Below are 18,846 nucleotides of genomic sequence, written 5' to 3'. Positions count from 1 at the left end.
GGCCCAGAAGCTCTTCTTGGTGGGGTTTTGAGGACCAAGCGAGGGCTTTGCGGGGTTCTGAGGGTTGCTGGTGGCTTTGGGGATTGAGGGGTTGGAGAGGGAAAGGGAGAGGGGGGTCTTGGTGATGGGTTTTGGGTTTTTGAGGGGGTTCGAAGAGAGGAAAGGAGATTGAGATTGAGGAAGGAGTTGGGTTCTTTGGTGAAGGTGGAGAGAGGGGATGGGCGGTTTGAGCCAATGAGAGAGATTAAGCATTTTTGGGAGGGAGATGGGTTTCTCTCTCTCTCTCTCTCTCTCTCTCTCTCTCTGTGGAGTTGGGGTTGCGATTTGGTGAAGAGGGTGTAGAGGTCGGAGAGGAGTAGGAGAATCTTTATGAGCAGAGGGGAGAGAATCTTTTTAGAATCCAAACGCAAATCCTGGGGCACGGGAGAAAAAGGAACCGAATCAAGCCAGGCACGTGAGGAGCGTCTGCAGGTTCTGTCTCATGTGGACTGCGTCAATAACAACCATAGACGTCTGATAGAATATGATATTATTTCACATATTTCTAGCCTATATTGAACAAAATTTTGTTATAAACTCATTCACATTTAAAAAAAAAAAATCAACTCTGTTGAGATTTTATTACAAAAACCAATCCATTTTGTGGCCACGTCAGCATCGTGGCCACAAAGTGCGTCGGTTTTTTTTAATCCCGTTCCTAAATAGTCGGGGTTAGCAACCTCGACTATTTAGGAGGCTGCATGTGTTTAGAAGTCAAATTAGTTGGGGTTCGAAACCCCGACAAATTTAAACCCCAACTAATTTAATCACACATTAAAATTGGTCGGGGTTAGGAACCCCGATCAATTCGACGGCTAGCAAAACAATTGGCTGGGGAGGAAAGGGCGAGTCTGGTGGCTTTCACATTCATTTTGGTATTTTTTTAATTCGACAGCAACAACACGGCCACTAGTTGTTGAATTGGCTGTAATGCAAGAGGGAAAATCCCACTTTATCTTGTAAATTCACACTCGAGAATAGTGAATTCATTCGAGGAAGAATCCCACTTTAGCTAAGGAGCAGCATGTGGATTCATTCAAGACGTCAGCGCAAGAGGACGAATCCCACTTCAGCTAAGAAGCATGTGGCTCACGTCTTAGAGGAGAAAAAAAGATTTGATTAAATTAGTCGGGGTTTTGAATCCCGACTAATTTAGCTTGTAAATTCACAAGGACGCCTAAAATAGTCGGGGTTGGCAACCCCGACTATTTAGCAAGGCGTTTAAAAAAACCGACGCACTTTGTGGCCACGATGCTAACGTGGCCACAAAGTGGGTCGGTTTTCGAACAATAGGGTCGATTTTTTTAAAAAAATTGTGAACGGGTTTATAACAAAAATTTCTTCAGCCTATATTTGCATGCAAAAAGATGTGGATAAGTTTGTATATATTTGTCCATATCCAATTACATACGGATACCGATGTCATTTCTATTTTTTTCTAATCATCTATGAATCAAGATATATTTAATGAGAAATCACACAAAAGTACGATGATCGCATTATCTTATATCCAATATGTGGATACATACGTTTTTCCTCTTATTCATTTTTTTTATCTATATCCAACTTGTAAGGATGCTCGATGCATTTTTTTGAACAGGATATAATAAATGTCATATCTGATTCGCATATCCCTATTCTAGCTCTCAAGCAGTACGCCTCGAAAGCATGCTTGCCAAATCAAGTTCAGAAAAACACAAAACATTCAGTGGGCAAAATAGGTCCAAAGATTTTACCCATATAATTTCCTGACACATCCCTTTCCTGTTGCTATATCCTCGGTAGTCTCATACAACAATATGCATCTCTCGCATGTATTTCTTCAGGCCGTCACTCGTAGACTCACCCTGCGCAAGATGAACCACCCGTTCTTCATATAATTTCGAAAACCTCACGGAAGAATTAGTAAATTCAGGTTGCAATGTCTCACTTGCTCCTATACCACCAAATTAACATATTACAGAATGTACCGAACGGTGTCCCCCCTTATTGCTACACTCCAAACAAAACCTCACCCAAACAACACTCAAGAGACTCTCTACTCTCTAAAGAGAATCAGAGATTATTTCTACAATCATTAAAAATAAAACTTTAATGAAAAACCACACCAACTAAACAAATGCACTCCTGAGTTCCCAGGTCAATGTAAAAATAGACAGCTAACTTAAAGCAAACAGCATCAAACCACCAACATGCCTTTCCCCGAGCTGTCGACATATCATCTAGGTAAGGGCTCCAAAGTCCTCACATTTGCGCCAGTCATCCCATCAAGCTTGTCTTTGGTTATCTCCACAAAGTGACCGACCATTTCGTGGAACTGCTTCAATCCGGACAAGGGTAGGATAATTGATGAGCGGTCTGCCCCAGCAACCTGCATTAGAGAAATTAGCTAAGGACTTTTCCATGTTGAAAGAGTTTTTTAGGGTAAATTACAAGAAATCTCTTTCATCTATACCTTCTTTTTCCCACACGCGCGCGCGCACAAACACAAATTAAAAAAAGAAAAAGAAAAAAAGAAAACACCATCTCAAAAGTTCAGCAAAAATCCCTCACTTATGATCATCTAAAACCATTAATTTCATAACATGGGTTTTCTTTTTCAGACATTCACGTAGACATCTTGCACTTGGATAGATGACCGAACGAACTTCTACACTTAAATATTCTCACTTTTTGGGAGTTGAAACTAAGGAAATAGACAAGTAAATTAGTGCTCTCAGGTACATATTTTTCTCATGAACATAGAATTCCTCATGAAGATGCCTACCCACTACCCAGACCGGCCAGACATAAAAGACCAAACTCCATTATAAGACTAATGGTTTCATTATTCTATCCTAGCTGATGGTTTTTCCTTGAATATTTTTAGATGAGGCTTCATGAAAAAACAAGGTATAGATAGATGTAAGTTTCTTGTGATTTGCCCTTAATGTACTATTCCATCTCTTTTAGTTATATGTGTTACCTCGGATATCTTAAGAAAATGGCCCCTGTTATTGCTTCCCAAATCAAAGAAGAACCTTTTTTGATCTGCTCTGATAACTTTTGACAGACCCAAGTTCGCCATTTCCTCATGTGGGGGGAGTTCAACTAGCCTATCTACGTTAAGGTCTGACCCGGAGGGTTGCTGGGAACTGTGGCCTGATATAAATCCAGCTCCCACATCATCTGAAAGTCCCGCAAGCTGTTCTGAAGGTTCCATATGTTGCTGTATTCATGATAAGATGAATCGAGGCATGAGCTATTGGAAATAGTAAGGGAACTAAAATATTAAACAAAGTATTCCAAGTAAAGTACCTGATTGGACCCAAGGAAAAGCCTTGAAGCTTCATTATTGATCTCGAGCAATATATCCCTGAATGCGGCCCATCCCTCTTCACCAGAGCTTCCTGCAGGAATGATAATTGTGCTCCGGTTTCTGCTTACAGATGCTTCAGAGACCTATTAAATGACCGTGTGCATCAATTCTTTGTTAACTTCAGAATATCTAATTTATGCTCATTTAAGTTTAGCTCTAGAAAGCCTTTCGAAGTCAAGAGTCAAACCAAGTCTGCAAACAATTGCACAAGTTACCTCAGATGCTGTATTAACTTGAAAAGGTAAATGGGAAAGTATAAACTAAACCATAGAAAATTCAAATAATTGACTAAGAAGAGGGTTAGAAGACTATCATGCACAAATCGCAGAGCAATTTATAAATGATAATGTCAGAATTCTATTACAGATGGTTCTCTATACAGTACAGATTTACTAAAAAATTCAGATTTTAATGCAGATATTGATTATAATTAACTCTTCATCGGAAAAAGAAGAAGAAGAAGAAACTTAAGGTTCTTCTATCCGAGGGTAACCTCATAATGAAGTAGAATTGAATGGCAGTATTTGGAGGATTCCACTAACGCTAAAGATCTCAATCTGAAAAGCAGACCAATCATAATAAACAATCCACAAAAATGACAGCAGTATATGATCCTTCATGACTGAGAAGTACTAGACAAGTATCAGATCCTTCTTCATAACAGAGCAGTATGAGACCAAGGATACAATAGATTGAAGAAGTAATGTGGTATTGCACCATTTGTCCACTTGGAAACTACAGTTGCAGAAATAAATTACTAAGCCAAGAGCCCAGCAAACTACAGTCGCATGTTGCATCACTATACTGATATTAGAAATTCCTGTGCAGCATCTACCGGTCAAAGGGAAGAAGCTAGTCCATGAAACCAAATGAAAGACAGAGAATTTACTCATCACAATCAATCCAAATTTGAATAGTGCGAAACCCAAGTGCCTGCACAACAACTTCAATATGATATTCTATGAGTTATAGCTTACCATGGCTACAAAGTCAAATCAACGTCAACTTTGCTTAGAAAAAAATGAGTCAGTTTGAGTACAATTTTCATCCAAAACATATTTAATGTATTCTGTAAAACCTTTCATATAAATTACTAAAACTTCCAAATAACCTGGCACGCAAATGTAGACCCTTGGTTAGAGAACAAGGGTCAACACCATTTTAACAACTAGTGAAAAAGCTAACTACGCCAATAATTGAGAAAAACAAGCCACCACAGTTTATAGGGTTTTTTCCTAGAAACCACATTTAAATACGGTCATTCGACAGAAAACACATTGATTGTCAATTTATACATTAACCACCTCTAAACGGTTTTTTGTTGCAATCAACCAATAGGACTCACTTTTAAGTCAGGTTTTTTCACTTTTGCTATAATAATTAGTTGTCAAATACCAAGTATATCTGAGAAATGATCCTTAATGGAGGTTAGTGAGATCAACTGCTGGAAAAAAAAATTAAGTGACAAAGTGGGTCTAGGCGGTTGATTGCCACAAAAAACCCTATAAAGATGGTTTATGTATAAATTGAAAATCAAAGGTAGTTTCTATAGAAGCCCCCTATTTTAAAGGTGGTTTCTATGGGGGAAACCCCATTTTATAACTCTAAGAAATTAATTCAGCTTGCTACAAGAACCTCTCAACTGCCTTCTTAAGAATCAACATCAATCTTTGTAAGTACATAGTTAACAGAATATATGACATTGACATAAGTGGGCTCCATCAAAGACTCAAATTATACTAAGATTAAAGCACCTTAACGAACTAAACAAGCACACAATAAAGGCATAGCTCTTGTATTCTGTTCATTCGTGCATTGATAAACCATTCAAAACAGTTCAAAAAAAACTCCAATCATATATGCATTCTGGTAATAATATATCCATCAAGAAACCTCAATCAAAACATTACTACAGGTAGCAACCTTTTGGCATTTTAAATAATAATAATAAAACAAGGCAAGAAGAGTTATGAGAGTAAAGAAAAAATCGTGGCAGAAATCCTGGAAACAGGGGGAAAATTTTACTATTGTTGGCAACAATAACAAAAAGAAAAACAAACCATCCACAGCACTAATCAATAAAATGCATCATATGAGAATACAAAACCACAAGTGCAAATAACCAGGTTGAACTCACAATATTTATCAATGGAAAAAAGAAACATTATGATTTCAGTTGGATAGCAGTTAACAGAAAACCAGCTCAAGATGTTAAACCCAACACAGAGGAAGGCTGAACAAGAATAGAAAGAACAATAGCAGTCAAAATATGCATCTGATCATACAACTCCAAAGGATTTCATTTCAGCATCTATTATTCGATATTTATTCTTGCATAATAAACCTGGTTCAACATAAAATCAGTTTAACAGCTACAAACCAGTGCTAAAATTAGAAATCTGGTTCATCTAGCATTGCGATTTTTTAATCAACACAACTTTTGCTCATGTGAATCATATCAAGTTGTACAATTTTGATACATCAGACCAAAAGCTCAAAACCATCTCAGCAATACTAAAGACTGTATGTGTGATATTAAGAAGCATTGGGTAATTCGTAATCATATCAACTGTTGCAATTTCAGAACATCACAGAATAATTAGCTCAAAACCATCCCAGCAATAGAACAAGGCCCAATAAAGCCCACCACAGTGCTTTCTCTAATCGAATTACCTTGACTATCAACAACATAACACTCATTAATATCACACGTATATGACAAAATATTCACATAAGCACCATTTTCCCCACTACTACTCAATCAAAAGCATTCACAATCATAACCAACATCGCAGTTCGGCACGATATCAAATGAAAATACCACCAAAAATTCCAAAGGAGGACAGAACAAATACTATTCAAATTAAAATAATAACAAATAAAACAATATCATCCACTATTACTTGCTGTAATCACCAAAACAGGAAAAGCCGTTACCTTCAAGAACCTCCCCCTTTTGTTCTCGCCAACATCAAAGTAAAACACCTAAATCCATCAAAACCAACAAAAATCAATCCAATTCCATAAATCCAAACAACAAAAGGACCAAAATCAAACAAAAAGAACCAACCTTTGCATCAAGCTTCAGCTCCTTACTAAAAGCATCACGCTCATCAGTACTAACGTAGTAATTGAACAGATCAAGAAACCAAACGATCCCGTTCACGGGCACAATTATCGTGGACCTCGTCGCCGACGTCTTCTCGGAGATCTTCAGGTATCGGCCCCTAGGGTTTTCCTTTAGATCGAAGTAGAACAACTTGTGCTCGAATTGGAGAGTCTTGCAGAAAAGCTCCACATCGCCGCCGCCGCCGCCGCCTTCCATTCCAAAACCCTAACCCTAGTTGTGGGGAGAGAAGCTAGTTTAGGGTTTGGGGCGGGGTTAATTAGGGTTAGGGTTTGGCGCCATGGGGTTTGACCGAGGAGAGTGAAGGAGAGGGGCATCGAATTAGGGTTTGTTTGCCCCTTTTAAAACTCTCTCGCTCTCGCTCTCTCTCTCTCCTCCGAAGGAATCGGGGTTTTTTTTACTGCGATGAGTTTTTTTTTGTACTGTGGGAAGTTTCGCCGGTTAAATTTTTATCGGAGCGGCGGGAGTGCTAACGTGCGCAGGCTATGGGAGTTATTGGGATGAGGTTTGATAGGTTGGACTCTGTTTGGATCCGACCCGCTTTTGTAGGTCCGTCACGTTGATCAGATGTGAGGGGGTGGTTTGGAGAAGAAGCGGTTTTGAACTTAAATTTTGACTTAAAAAAACCTGGACTAAGTTTGGCACTATTTTAGATAAATACAAAAAAAAAAAAAAAAAAAACTACCCGAAGTTTGAAGAATTGTTGAACACTTTCTTAAGGCTCCATTAGGAAAAGGGATAAAGAAGAGGGATTAAGGATAATGATTAAAGTAGTTAGCTCATTTGATAACCTGAATGATTAAAAAATCGTAACACATTCAATAAGTTTTATTTTATCTTTTATGATTATTTTAAAAAAAAAAAAAAAAAAAAAAAAAAAAAACTACCCGAAGTTTGAAGAATTGTTGAACACTTTCTTAAGGCTCCATTAGGAAAAGGGATAAAGAAGAGGGATTAAGGATAATGATTAAAGTAGTTAGCTCATTTGATAACCTGAATGATTAAAAAATCGTAACACATTCAATAAGTTTTATTTTATCTTTTATGATTATTTTTAGTGTTCGGGAATAACAAAGATTTTGACTATTCTCTTTATAAACAGAGGGGGATAACTCTTAATCCTTCTAAATAGGAGTATCAGTAAACTCCTCATTTTGAGGATTTAACTCATTTTAATCGCTTTAGAAGGGTTAGCTTAACCCTTCTGTATTATTTTGTGTTTGGCCAATTAAAAATGATTAGCTCACTTTAACTATTATACAGATTTTTTGTGTTTGGCAGGTTAAAAAGGGGTTAAGTATCCCTAACCCCTCATTTAACCTGTTGCCAAACAACACCTAAGGCCCTGTTTGGCAATCTTATGAAAATTGGGCCAGGTTTGAACTTAGTCCAATTTTAAGCTTGTTTTTTTTATTTGCAAAAAACTAGGCTAAACCTGTCCCAGGTTTTTTTTTTTTTGTTTGAGGCCTTAAACCGGTTTAGTTGTGAAGCAAGGGGTAGCTGGTTCACAATTGACTAGTTATCCCAAGAACCAGTTCCAACAACCAGTTTGTAAAGATGTATTTGACAACTCTCTAAAACTGAGCTAAGTTTGAACCTGATCAACTTTTAAATTGTTTTGTTGATTGATAAAAACTAGTCCATAAGGCTATGTTTGGTTTGGAGGAAAATAAAGAAAAGGAAAAGAAAATGCAATAGAAAGTATCTTTACCTGATTTGGTTTGAAAGAAAATTAAAAAGAAAATGAATGTTAAAATCACCGTAGAAAGTCTCATATGTTCTCAGTTCTCTTCCCCTTTCCCGACTCAAACGGAGCGAAAATGAGAGAGAGGGAGAGAAAATCTCGCCCGACGCCTTCTTTGAAAATTCCCGACTCTATCCCCGATCTCGTCGACTCCATCCCCCCCTCCCCAATCCGCTCCCTCCCCCACCCCCCCTCCAGCAAACCCTAGTCGAAGGAAACCCTAGTTCGAGCAAACCCTAGCGATCAATGGAGGCCTACGCTGACAAGGTTGGAGCTCCGAACTCGCGGGAGACGGCGGACCTCGACGAGAGAGTGAGTCGGTTGGTGATCCTCTGGACCAAGAAACGCTCGGGTTCTCCGTCGCAGGCGCCGGATTCTTCAGTTTCGACTTCGTCGGCGGCGGTGGCAGCGGTTTTTGGGGATGGAGGCGGAGGGATCTCAGAGGTAGCGCTAAATCAATTGGATCAACTTCTCTTCATTTTTTTTCTTTGGTAATCTTGAGAAAGTTATGATTTTTTTATTCATCTATGGTTTGGAGTTAGGGCTAGTTACTTCTCTTGTATGTACCGATGTAGAGAAGTTCAAGAGACTGACCATTTTATTTTTAGCTTTAATTTGAATTTAACAAGAATTTAGGCATTTGAGATGAAGCTTATCATTCAAACCTGTAAAGGATGCCCATATAACTCTTTTGATGGTTGGGGAAAATGTCCATGGCCAAAATACATATCGGTATCAGGAGGTAATTTAATTTACACTCTAATTACATGTTTGCATTTTACCACCTAGTTCATAAGTTTAAGGAATTGTTTTCATTGTTAAAACTAAGAGAAACTCAAAAAAATTGCGCATTATTAGAATTTGCAATTTCCTTGGTTTATGCCGACAAGAAGGTGAGTTCAGAGCTTGTAACCACATATATAGAAGTATAAATTTATAATCTACCTTATTAGAGCACATAGTTTGAAATATCCTGTTCAATGAAAACCTTCTGGAAGAGCAAAATATTCTCAAGTGTCTGTTCGAGGTGGTGCCCAGATCAACTAGCCATCAGTAGGGAGTTTAGCAGTGATTTTATACTATGACTTGGGCATTTTCCTTTGATTCTTTGTCAAATGTACTGGTTGTCTCTTGTTTGTCACCTTTGACCAGTGAATGAATATCATTTTGCACTAGAACAATCAATCCTTCTACTGTGATTTGTAATCTTAAACTGAGAGTGAAACATTAGCTATCACTGCGAGGCGATCCCGTCGCAAAGTTAAACTCTTGTCATGAAGCCACACCTTCAGTATTTCATTAATGTGAGATGATTGGGTTGGAATTCTATTTTAGAGTGTGTATATGCCTGTGCATATATGTATGCATACTTGTGCATGTGTGCTTGCACGCATGCGTGCACGTGAGTGTGCATGTATGCATGTATCTGTGACTGGAACTCCTTGAGCTTAATGTTACATTCTGAAAAGAAATTAACTAACCCTCCAAATTTTAGTTGCTAATGCTAATATATACCCTTTTATTTGTAAATATCAAAACAAACCATTGCCAATGCTAATATGTACCCAATACAGGATCTTGGGTACAGGTCTATAACAATGGGGATGTGTATGAGGGAGAGTTTCATAAAAGGAAGTGTTCAGGGAGCGGGGTGTATTATTACTATATGAGTGGGAGGTATGAGGGGGATTGGGTTGATGATAAGTATGATGGGTATAGGGTGGAGACCTGGGCGAGGGGGAGTCGATATAGAGGGCAGTATAGGCAGGGGTTGAGACATGGCTTTGGTGTCTATCGGTTTTATACGGGGGATGTGTATGCCGGTGGGTGGAGTAATGGGCAGAGCTATGGGTGTGGTGTGCATACGTGCGAGGATGGGAGCTGGTATGTTGGGGAGTTCAAGTGGGGAGTCAAGCATGGGCTTGGGCAAGTTTGATGAACTTATATTTGGTTCTTATTGCTTGTAGTCGTTCTTTTTTACATTGAATATGGTTATTGGAGCATATTTTGTACTACGTTGCGACTAATACTTTCTGTCTTGAACTTAACTTATTTACGTTTGGGGCAGGCATTTCAAGGAATGCTGTATTGTTAAATCACATATTTTATTTTCTGAACATCCTCCATTTAGTTTTCTTTGAAGAGTCAGAACACCTAGCAAGTAGCTATATACTTGGTAGGTTAAAACAAATATACTGGGGAATACAATCATACGGCAGTTTCATCTTTGGATATGGCCATAGATGTCTTCCAGATTCAATGCATAACTGTATTAGTTAAATTATTCAAAAATTTCCTTATTTCTTCTTTACTCCAAATATGAAGCTTTACAATTGCCAAAGGAAAATCTTAATATGCAACAATACATTCCTAAACATTTAATGATATGTTCATGGTGGAGGGAAGGTTATGACTTACTTGGGTGAGCGAAAATCCTCCCCATGTCCCTCCAATGCAGAGGAAGGTCTGTTCATGTCCTTTTATGAAGTGTAGGAATCTTTCTTCATTGTGATAGAGAGTTATGTTGGTTTACTTCTAAGTTATAACTATATTGGAGCTGACATCTTCGTTTATGTTTTAATATTTTGGTTTACTTCTAAGTTATAACTATATTGGAGCTGACATCTTCGTTTATGTTTTACTTTTTACAGTGTTAGATATAATTTGTAGCAAATTCTAAGTTATAACTATATTGGACCTTTATATTCTACTTATTTGAATTTTTTTTGAATTAATTTCAGGGGATGAAGGATGCGAGATTGATGTTTTGATGGGCTCACTAAAGTCAAAAACTAAGGAATTCGGCATATTTTTCTCTCTCTCTTTAGTTAATATTCTCTATATATGAAATTGATTGTAATAGATTTTGTTGGTTAAGATTTTTTATATGAAATTGATTGTAATAGACTTTGTGACTAGAAATGGATTATACTTTATATTAGGAATATCATGATATTTTCTTTAGATTTGTTTTGGTTCTTTCATTGACCTTTCTTTCTGCAAATATTATGTGTGAGAAATGTTGTTCTTTAATTAGCGGAATTGTGGCTGTGCCTCTGCTTGTTAATATTTACAAACTCAATGTTGATGGCCACTCAACATTTGAATCAAATGATATGAATCTAATTTCAAAAAGTATGAATTAAAATTATGTTGTGATAATTTTCTTCCTCTTTTCTCAGAAATGTAACCAAACAAGAGAAAATGACTTTCTTATGAATTTTCTTCTAACTTTCCTTGCAATATTATTTCTAACCAAACAATAAAAAGAATATCATTTTCTTTTCTTTTTCCTTTCCTTTCTTTTTCCTTTCTCTTTCTTTTTCTTTTCTCTCCCTTTCCATCAAACCAAACACAGCCTAAGTGAACCCGTTTACTTCTAGTTCATTTTTGGGCCTCTAAATTGGTTTAGTTGTGGATCAGGGAGAGTTGGTTCACAACTAAACTAGTTCTTTCCTAAACCAGCTTTTAAGGAACAAGTGTGACCCAATTTAAGTAAGTTGTCAAACACACCATAAGGGTTCAAAATAATATTTATATCTACAAATTTATCCATATCCTATAAGGACATATGAACTTTTTCGATGTATAGATGTAGTTTCTAAATATTTATATCCAATAAAATATGAGTATCAATATATATAGTAAAATACTTGGAACTGTATTCCCTATAGTGTAGGGTTTAAGATCAAATTTGATGATCAAGAGATCTAATCTTAACTTTCCGCATATAATGAATATATTATTGAATTCTTTTGCATTGGATGTACTATAATTCTCATAATTTTATCTGGTTTCTAATATTCATTTCGCATCCACATGTATATTCACAAATACACATGTACATCTATATCCATATAAGACTTCAGCAAATATGAATGTGTGCAAATATAGTAAATATTGTATTCAATCTGTTTGCACCCCTAGTTGGGTGTGGATCAGAGAGAGAGAGAGATGAGCGAGAAATTTTAGCATCAACCAGTAATTTATAAGGTTATACTTTTGGATCGAACTTTTTTAATAAATATCCCAACTCATAGTTTTGAAAAAATGCAAACATACGAAATAGATATGTTTTGGATTCGTTTGCTTGAGGCTCAAATAGTAACTTTACACTATCAAAACTTAAAACTTCATTTATAAACATACAATGGATTTATCGTTGGTTCAACTTTGAATACTGACTTAATTGTCAGATCACAAAATGACAACTTTAAGAGTTTATATTTGCGCCAATCTAATTTATTTCAAATTTAAATATTGTGCTTTTATTCAGAGAAAGCATCAAATTCTGACAGAAACTCTGTATTGATTAATTAACAAAAAGATGAAATAATTAGCCGATAGAAAACAACCGATACAACCAGAGGGATCTGTTGACCAACAATCCAGGTTTAAGAATAAGCCCCTCAGCATTATAATTGGTCGATTTGATCAAGCACAACCTGAATTTTAACAAAACATGAAAATGAAAAAAAAAACCAAACTGTAACGCAAAACAACAGCTACCTGGGGAATGAAAAGACCGTCAGAAAAACATAATGCAACTTGTTCCCACAAAACATAGTTTAGCACAACTAAATCACCTCAACAACCAAAACAATCAAGTATTAAACAGTATGATGACAGTACACTGAACAAAATTACTAGAAAATGTTCTCCGAATGCAGAAGAGATCCATCGAACTTAAAAGCGTTAATGAACTACAAAATGGCAGAAATGAAAAGAAGGAAAATGGGTCAAATCTCTTCAGCGCTTTCCACCGCCGCCGCCAAGTTTAGGGCCTTTGCCTCCCTTGGGCATGCTGGCACCCTTGGATTGCGTCTTCTGAGTCTTAGCCACAAGCTCAGCCTTCTTCGCTTTCTTCTCGTCCTTTGTCTTCTTGATTCGCTCCTTGATTTCACTGCAAAAGCATCAACAATACCGTTTGTTTACTGTTTCTGGTCATTTTTGCGCAAGAAGAGATGATTCTAATCAGGAAATGCCAATTATACTATTTCCGGTACAATCTTCATATTCAAGTGAAAAATAGTACAGAAAAGGACTAGGCTTGTCATTCTAATAGTAGCATCAAAAATACTTGGCATGATCCAAGTTTAACTCCTTAAGAGACAACTGTAGTAATAGTTGGCATGACACAATCATAACACCTGAAGGGAGCAATGCACAGTACTGGTTTATACATAGGGAAAACAAGCAACTCCTTAAGAAAGTCAGGATTTTAAGAGATAATGTTTGTTCCTAGTACTTCAGGAAGAGAATTTTAAAATGGTTTTGATCTTTCTTCGAGAAACTCTTAAAAAGACTTCTATTATACGTAAGAAAAAAAAACTAAGGCACAGGATATGAGAGGTGAAACAAGCCACACTAGGAAATAAACAACGCAAGAAAATATAATAAACAAACAAATCAACAAAACTTGGAAGAGGAAGAAACCTCGGTAGCAAAAACAAAGTTGTGAGCAAATAAGAGATTAGAGCCATCAGAAATGGTTGAAACTAGGTTGAGAAGCTGACAGGGTAAATTTGATGTCATTCTGAAGGGAAGTTATGACAAAATACACTAGAACTAGAGTCAAATAAGAGATTAGAGCCATCAGCAAAGAAAGCAGCATACCGTAAAGCTGCTTCTCTGGCAGCATCACGGACCTCAGCCTTCTCAGTTCTCCTCTTCTGAATCACCTCAAGAGTAGCGCCAACAATCGACCTTGAGTATGGCTTCTTGGTAGTACGGCGCCTCTTTTTGACAGCTTCAGCACTAATATCCTGGAACAAGAATCCAAAACCATCAAGGATGACACAGTTATATTTGCAGGAAACATAATATGTTGTGTATAGCACAAGAAGATGCAATTGTACTGTAATTTCAAATAGACCACTAAGACAAACATGTGTTAAAAGATGCGTCTAGCGTACATGACAGCATTGACAAAAAACGTATCTTGAAGAAATCAACTCTAAAACAAGTAGCGCTTAAATAGCATTCAAACAAAAACTAAACTAGCATTTTAACTTAATGGCTTTACCAGCATATTTTAGCAATCAAGAGTTTCAAAACATTGCAAAACTTGAGCCATTAAGAAAAAGGAATCTTAGTCCCAGTTACCTAAAAAGTTAATTAACTTCAATCTGGATTCAGCAGGCACATGATAATAAATAATAATAAAACACAACCTACCTAGACCAATTTACATACAATAAGGCCTAAACAAGAGCTCCATATGAATAGATGATCATTTGTAATTTTACTAATAAAACAATCAAAAAACCAATTTAAGTGCACTCTTAGCCAGGGAAAAACTAGGTTATTACAACTTCCAATGGAATAATTCGGAATGAAAATTATGCATGCCATTTATGATCCTTGGAGTGCAAAAATTGTTCATATGCTAGGCAATAACGTCTAGGTGAAGTCATTGAAAAATTGAAACTGGACTAGGAATTAACTAAAAACAACAAAAGGACAAAAAGAAGTCACTAGAAATCCAACTATAAACAACATAACAACTACTACAAGACGTCAACTTCATGATATCCAAATTTTATAATCATTAAAACTAATATCATAACAAATTAAGGCAGTATTATCCTGAACATACCTTTTTGTGCTGCTTCCTGTACATTGCTGTCCAGGTAAGCTTGGCAGGCTTCAGGCGATTGTGAAAGTAGCGCTTGCATTTTGAGTTTGAAAACAGGAAGACCTAAAGGGGATAGACAGATCAATATCAAAATTATAATGTGTGAACCATTAAAGTACCTAATAATCCGAAAAGCAAATAAGTTTACTTGGGAGTCAGCTCGGACAAATCTAATGCCCTTCCCCGGGTATATCTTAGCACCACTGAAACGACACAGCTCAGTCCTGCAATTTAAAGCAAATGTTTAGTTGTGTATTAGAAAATGAAAAGTATTGTGCTGAAAACACAAGAAGCTATCTGTAACGATTCCCTATATCGACCAAAGCATTCGATATAGTTATCGATCAGAGTTCTGATTCCAACCTAGTCATGAAACATAAAATACCTAAAAATGACTCGTAAAAGGCATGACTTTGGAAAATGTATACATCTATAATCAGGGGGGGATTATGTGTAAAGAATGATCATTATACAAGGGTCAGAGGGAAACATACTTGAGAACCATCTTCTTCGCCTGCGGAAATCCTACTTACCTCCTTCTTAAACAAAAACAATATGATTAGCAACGTGCACAATAAACAAAATATTACAATCTAGAATAAATTTTCTAAATAAACTCATTCATATTTTTTTTCTAAAAATAGACCCCTTGAGTTTTATTTACAAAAATAGATTCATTTTATCTTAATCCGGTTCCTAAATAGGTCCGGTTCCTAAATAGACGGGGTTACCAACCCCGACTATTTAGGAGGATGTAAACCCTCAATTATAACCCTAAACCCTAACGTTCTATGCACTAAATAGTAGGGGTTAGCAAGCCCGACTATTTAGAAACCGGATTAAGACAAAATGGGTCGATTTTTGTAAAAAAAACTCAAGGGGGTCTATTTTTATAAAAAAAATTATGAATGGGTTTGTTTAGAAAATTTCTTCTTACAGTCTATTATGGCTAATCATTCTTCACATACTTATTGATACTTATATTTACATATTAGTGAAATTAGGTTCTAATATATGTATAAAAATGTCAGCTAAAGTTAATGTTGGGTGATTACAGGCAGCAAAAACATGATAAAGTTCGAACTGCAAAGCGCATCCCCAAATCTCTCTTGCACAAAGAAAAATAGAGCTCTAGAACAATCAAAAACAGTTCAAAGCTTAGTACTTGTGCACAGATTCCCTCCTAAAATCCACTAACATTAACAATAAATCCCTAATTCACCAACAAAATAAAAGAAGAACAAAAATTTTGTATTTTTTTTAACCCATTTGGGCATACCCATTATTCAAAAAAGTTCAATTTCTGGATTCGTGATATTGGAAGAATCTAGATCTGAGCAGTATAGAACGAAGATTGTAGATAAAAATATAAAAAATCATAAAATGGGTTCGATAAATAACTAGCTTAGAATCAAATTTTAAGGTCAGATGAAAGTTTGGGAACAGCGAGAGTGTACCTTCGAAACCCTAGAGGAGACTGACGGCGGCAAGAGGAAAGAAGAAAGATGCGATCTTTTTTATAGGGTTTTGATCCATTTGGGATTAGGGTTTTAAATGGGCCGGTTTGCCGTGGGCGCATTTTGGGCCCAGCGGGGTTTCTTAGTTTGGACCGATACTTGTTCGTTGGATCTGATATTGTTACCTCGAATCTTTAATATTTCAAAATTAGTCCCTGACATCATTGAGTTTGCTATGAAATCCCCTAATTCTTATAATTCCTTTCCAAAAATTAGTCACTGGGATCATTGAAATTAATATTGGATCCCCTAATTCTTGTAAGTTGTATTAAATTAATATCTCCGGTCAGCAGCATCAAGATCTGAGAACTGGGGGACTATTCCCAGTTTCAATGGTCTGAGGAACTATTTCTACACATTAATAAAGATTTAAGGGACTATTTCTGGAAGACCCTTTGTTTGTGATTTTATATCTTACTAGTGTGAACACCGTGCAAAGCATAGCATATCTTTTTTTTCCGGCTACAGTAATCCCGATTTTAATTGCTACACTATTTTTTGAATTGTACAGTATCCCGCTCTGCTACAGCGTTTTTTAAATTTTAAAAAAATGCTACAGTATCTCATCCCTAATTGTTAAAGTAATGACGCTACAGTGAATAGTGCTGCAGTATTTACTATAGCATGAATAGTGATTCTTGGGTTCTCCCATTTGTATAGAGGAATAAATGGTGCGAAACTGAATGGGAATTTTTGATATGATGAACGGACTAGGATAAAAAAAATCTTCATGTTCCTTTACTAGTTGCAACATATTAAATCTCATAAATATATATATGAAAAACATTGTTATCATTGATATATTTTATTTTTACTCACAGTACTCATCGTATATTGGTCTATATAGATTAAATTATAGTGTTTACAATTGTTAGGTAGAAGAGTTCAGAAGTAGATAAGAGAAGATTGATCGTGGACAGAAGCACTAATATAAATTAATATTTCAACATCTCAAGCTATACAAAAGCCAAAACAAAATCTAGATCATCGGGAAAATAGCGCTTAAAATAGCATAAATTGTTAGCATTTTTTTTTCCCATTGTGTTTGCTCTTTTTATAGCTTTCACGGTGACATCTTTCAGCTGACACGGGTGTCCCAGAGTTTTACGACATCGTCTCGCCCGCCCGCGCCGGAGACCGATAACGAATCGGTCGGGGCGCCTGTCAAAGCTCCTGACGTCCCACCCACGCCCGGATAGCGATTATGTCGTCGGAGCAGGAGCAGGAACTTCAAATCCGTCGGACGGAAGCTCGGGTCACGAACCGACTCGATGCGGCCTACTACGGCTGTCTCTGCACGATACGGTCCTGCAGCGACTGAATTTTTCCGAGCAAAATCGTCATCGCAGCCCGTGATCAGGAAATTGTCATTGTGAGAGCACGCTGTGGATCGAACTGACCGACCGTGAGCGTGGCAAAGGATTGTCCCGGAGCCCACTTCGTCTCTGACGGTGAGTTTGCCGAGGTGGTGAGAGCCGGAGATAAACTGGCAGGGGCCGGGGGGAGACGTCCATAACATCCGACTGCTGCTGCTAACATAGCTAAGATTAGTTTTTTTGGGGGGGACTAGTGTGTAATCTTATCTCAAATCTGTAATATTTTGTAACACCCTGACTAATGGCCCGAAGGCCACTAGGACTCACTCGCAAACTCAATGTAGGACTCCCCAGTGCAATTAGGATTATGCTTTGGTTGGGATTATGCTTTCATATAACTGAGGATCTATTTGTGAGTGTAGGAGAATTAGGAAAGAAAAACTAAATAGAGAGCTAGCATCAGTATTCAATCCAATAATAGCAAAACCTTATGGTACCGTTCGTCAAATGGTTAAGTGAGGGGTTAAGGAGATTTAACTCCTTCTTAACCCACCAAATACAAAAAATTTATACAAAGGTTAAAGTGGGTTAACCCTCCATAATTTGCCAAACATAAAAAATATAGAAGAGTTAAGCTAACCCCTCTAGAGGGATTAACATAAAAAATATAGAAGAGTTAAGCTAACCCCTCTAGAGGGATTAAAATGAGTTAACCCCTCAAAATAAGAGGTTTACTAATACTCCATTAAAATGAGTTAACCCCTCAAAATAAGAGGTTTACTAATACTCCTATTTAGAAGGATTAAGAGTTAACATTTCTAACTATAAATAAAATAGTCAAAATCATTGTTATTCCCAAATACTAAAACTGATCACAATGGCTAAAATAAAACTTATTTAATGAGTTAATAATTTAGTACTTCAGATTATTGAATATGCTAAGTACATTAATCCATCTCTTTAACCCCTTTTACTTAACCCTTTGCCAAACGGGGCCAGAGCTATTCTCACGTAACTGTTATGGTATTTTTGGTATACTTGCCATCTAAGTTCTCACAATGCCTTTATTTTTTTTTCCCCTTCGAATTATCTAACCCGAAACTTAACC

At 36.8% G+C, this 18,846-nt stretch overlaps 2 protein-coding genes across 3 annotated transcripts; both read right to left on the bottom strand.

The window, feature by feature from the left end:
* Window positions 1,950-6,928, bottom strand: LOC109819798 (transcription factor Pur-alpha 1-like). Its single transcript, XM_020385713.1, has 5 exons — window positions 6,468-6,928; window positions 6,335-6,382; window positions 3,337-3,480; window positions 3,005-3,247; window positions 1,950-2,410 (listed from the first exon to the last, which is right to left on the bottom strand). The coding sequence occupies exons 1-5, from the start codon at window positions 6,720-6,722 to the stop codon at window positions 2,258-2,260; spliced, it is 843 nt and encodes a 280-aa protein (XP_020241302.1). The 5' UTR covers window positions 6,723-6,928; the 3' UTR covers window positions 1,950-2,257.
* Window positions 12,781-16,446, bottom strand: LOC109819846 (60S ribosomal protein L24). 2 transcript variants are annotated; one of them, XM_020385792.1, is made up of 6 exons: window positions 16,363-16,446; window positions 15,400-15,441; window positions 15,054-15,129; window positions 14,867-14,968; window positions 13,885-14,033; window positions 12,781-13,171 (listed from the first exon to the last, which is right to left on the bottom strand). In XM_020385792.1, exons 2-6 carry the CDS (start codon window positions 15,408-15,410, stop codon window positions 13,018-13,020), a joined length of 492 nt encoding a protein of 163 aa, XP_020241381.1. In that variant the 5' UTR covers window positions 15,411-15,441; window positions 16,363-16,446; the 3' UTR covers window positions 12,781-13,017. The 2 variants fall into 2 exon arrangements, with proteins under 2 accessions (XP_020241381.1, XP_020241382.1); XM_020385793.1 differs by having other exon boundaries at window positions 15,400-15,444; window positions 16,363-16,386.

The sequence above is a fragment of the Asparagus officinalis genome, chromosome 8 (assembly GCF_001876935.1).
Source record: "Asparagus officinalis chromosome 8, Aspof.V1, whole genome shotgun sequence".
In the NCBI taxonomy this organism is placed as follows: domain Eukaryota; kingdom Viridiplantae; phylum Streptophyta; class Magnoliopsida; order Asparagales; family Asparagaceae; genus Asparagus; species Asparagus officinalis.
This window is presented reverse-complemented; position numbering and strand designations above follow the sequence as displayed.

Excerpts from the sequence above, each read along its gene's own strand:
- LOC109819798 (XM_020385713.1), bottom strand. The coding sequence starts at position 6,722 with ATGGAAGGCGGCGGCGGCGGCGGCGATGTGGAGCTTTTCTGCAAGACT. Across the intron at positions 3,248-3,336 it reads TTTTCCTTGGGTCCAATCAG|CAACATATGGAACCTTCAGA; the intron begins GTACTTTACTTG and ends TCATGAATACAG. Across the intron at positions 2,411-3,004 it reads ATTTTCTTAAGATATCCGAG|GTTGCTGGGGCAGACCGCTC; the intron begins GTAACACATATA and ends TCTCTAATGCAG.
- LOC109819846 (XM_020385792.1), bottom strand. Across the intron at positions 14,969-15,053 it reads TTGTCCGAGCTGACTCCCAA|GTCTTCCTGTTTTCAAACTC; the intron begins GTAAACTTATTT and ends TATCCCCTTTAG. Across the intron at positions 14,034-14,866 it reads ACAGGAAGCAGCACAAAAAG|GATATTAGTGCTGAAGCTGT; the intron begins GTATGTTCAGGA and ends TTCTTGTTCCAG.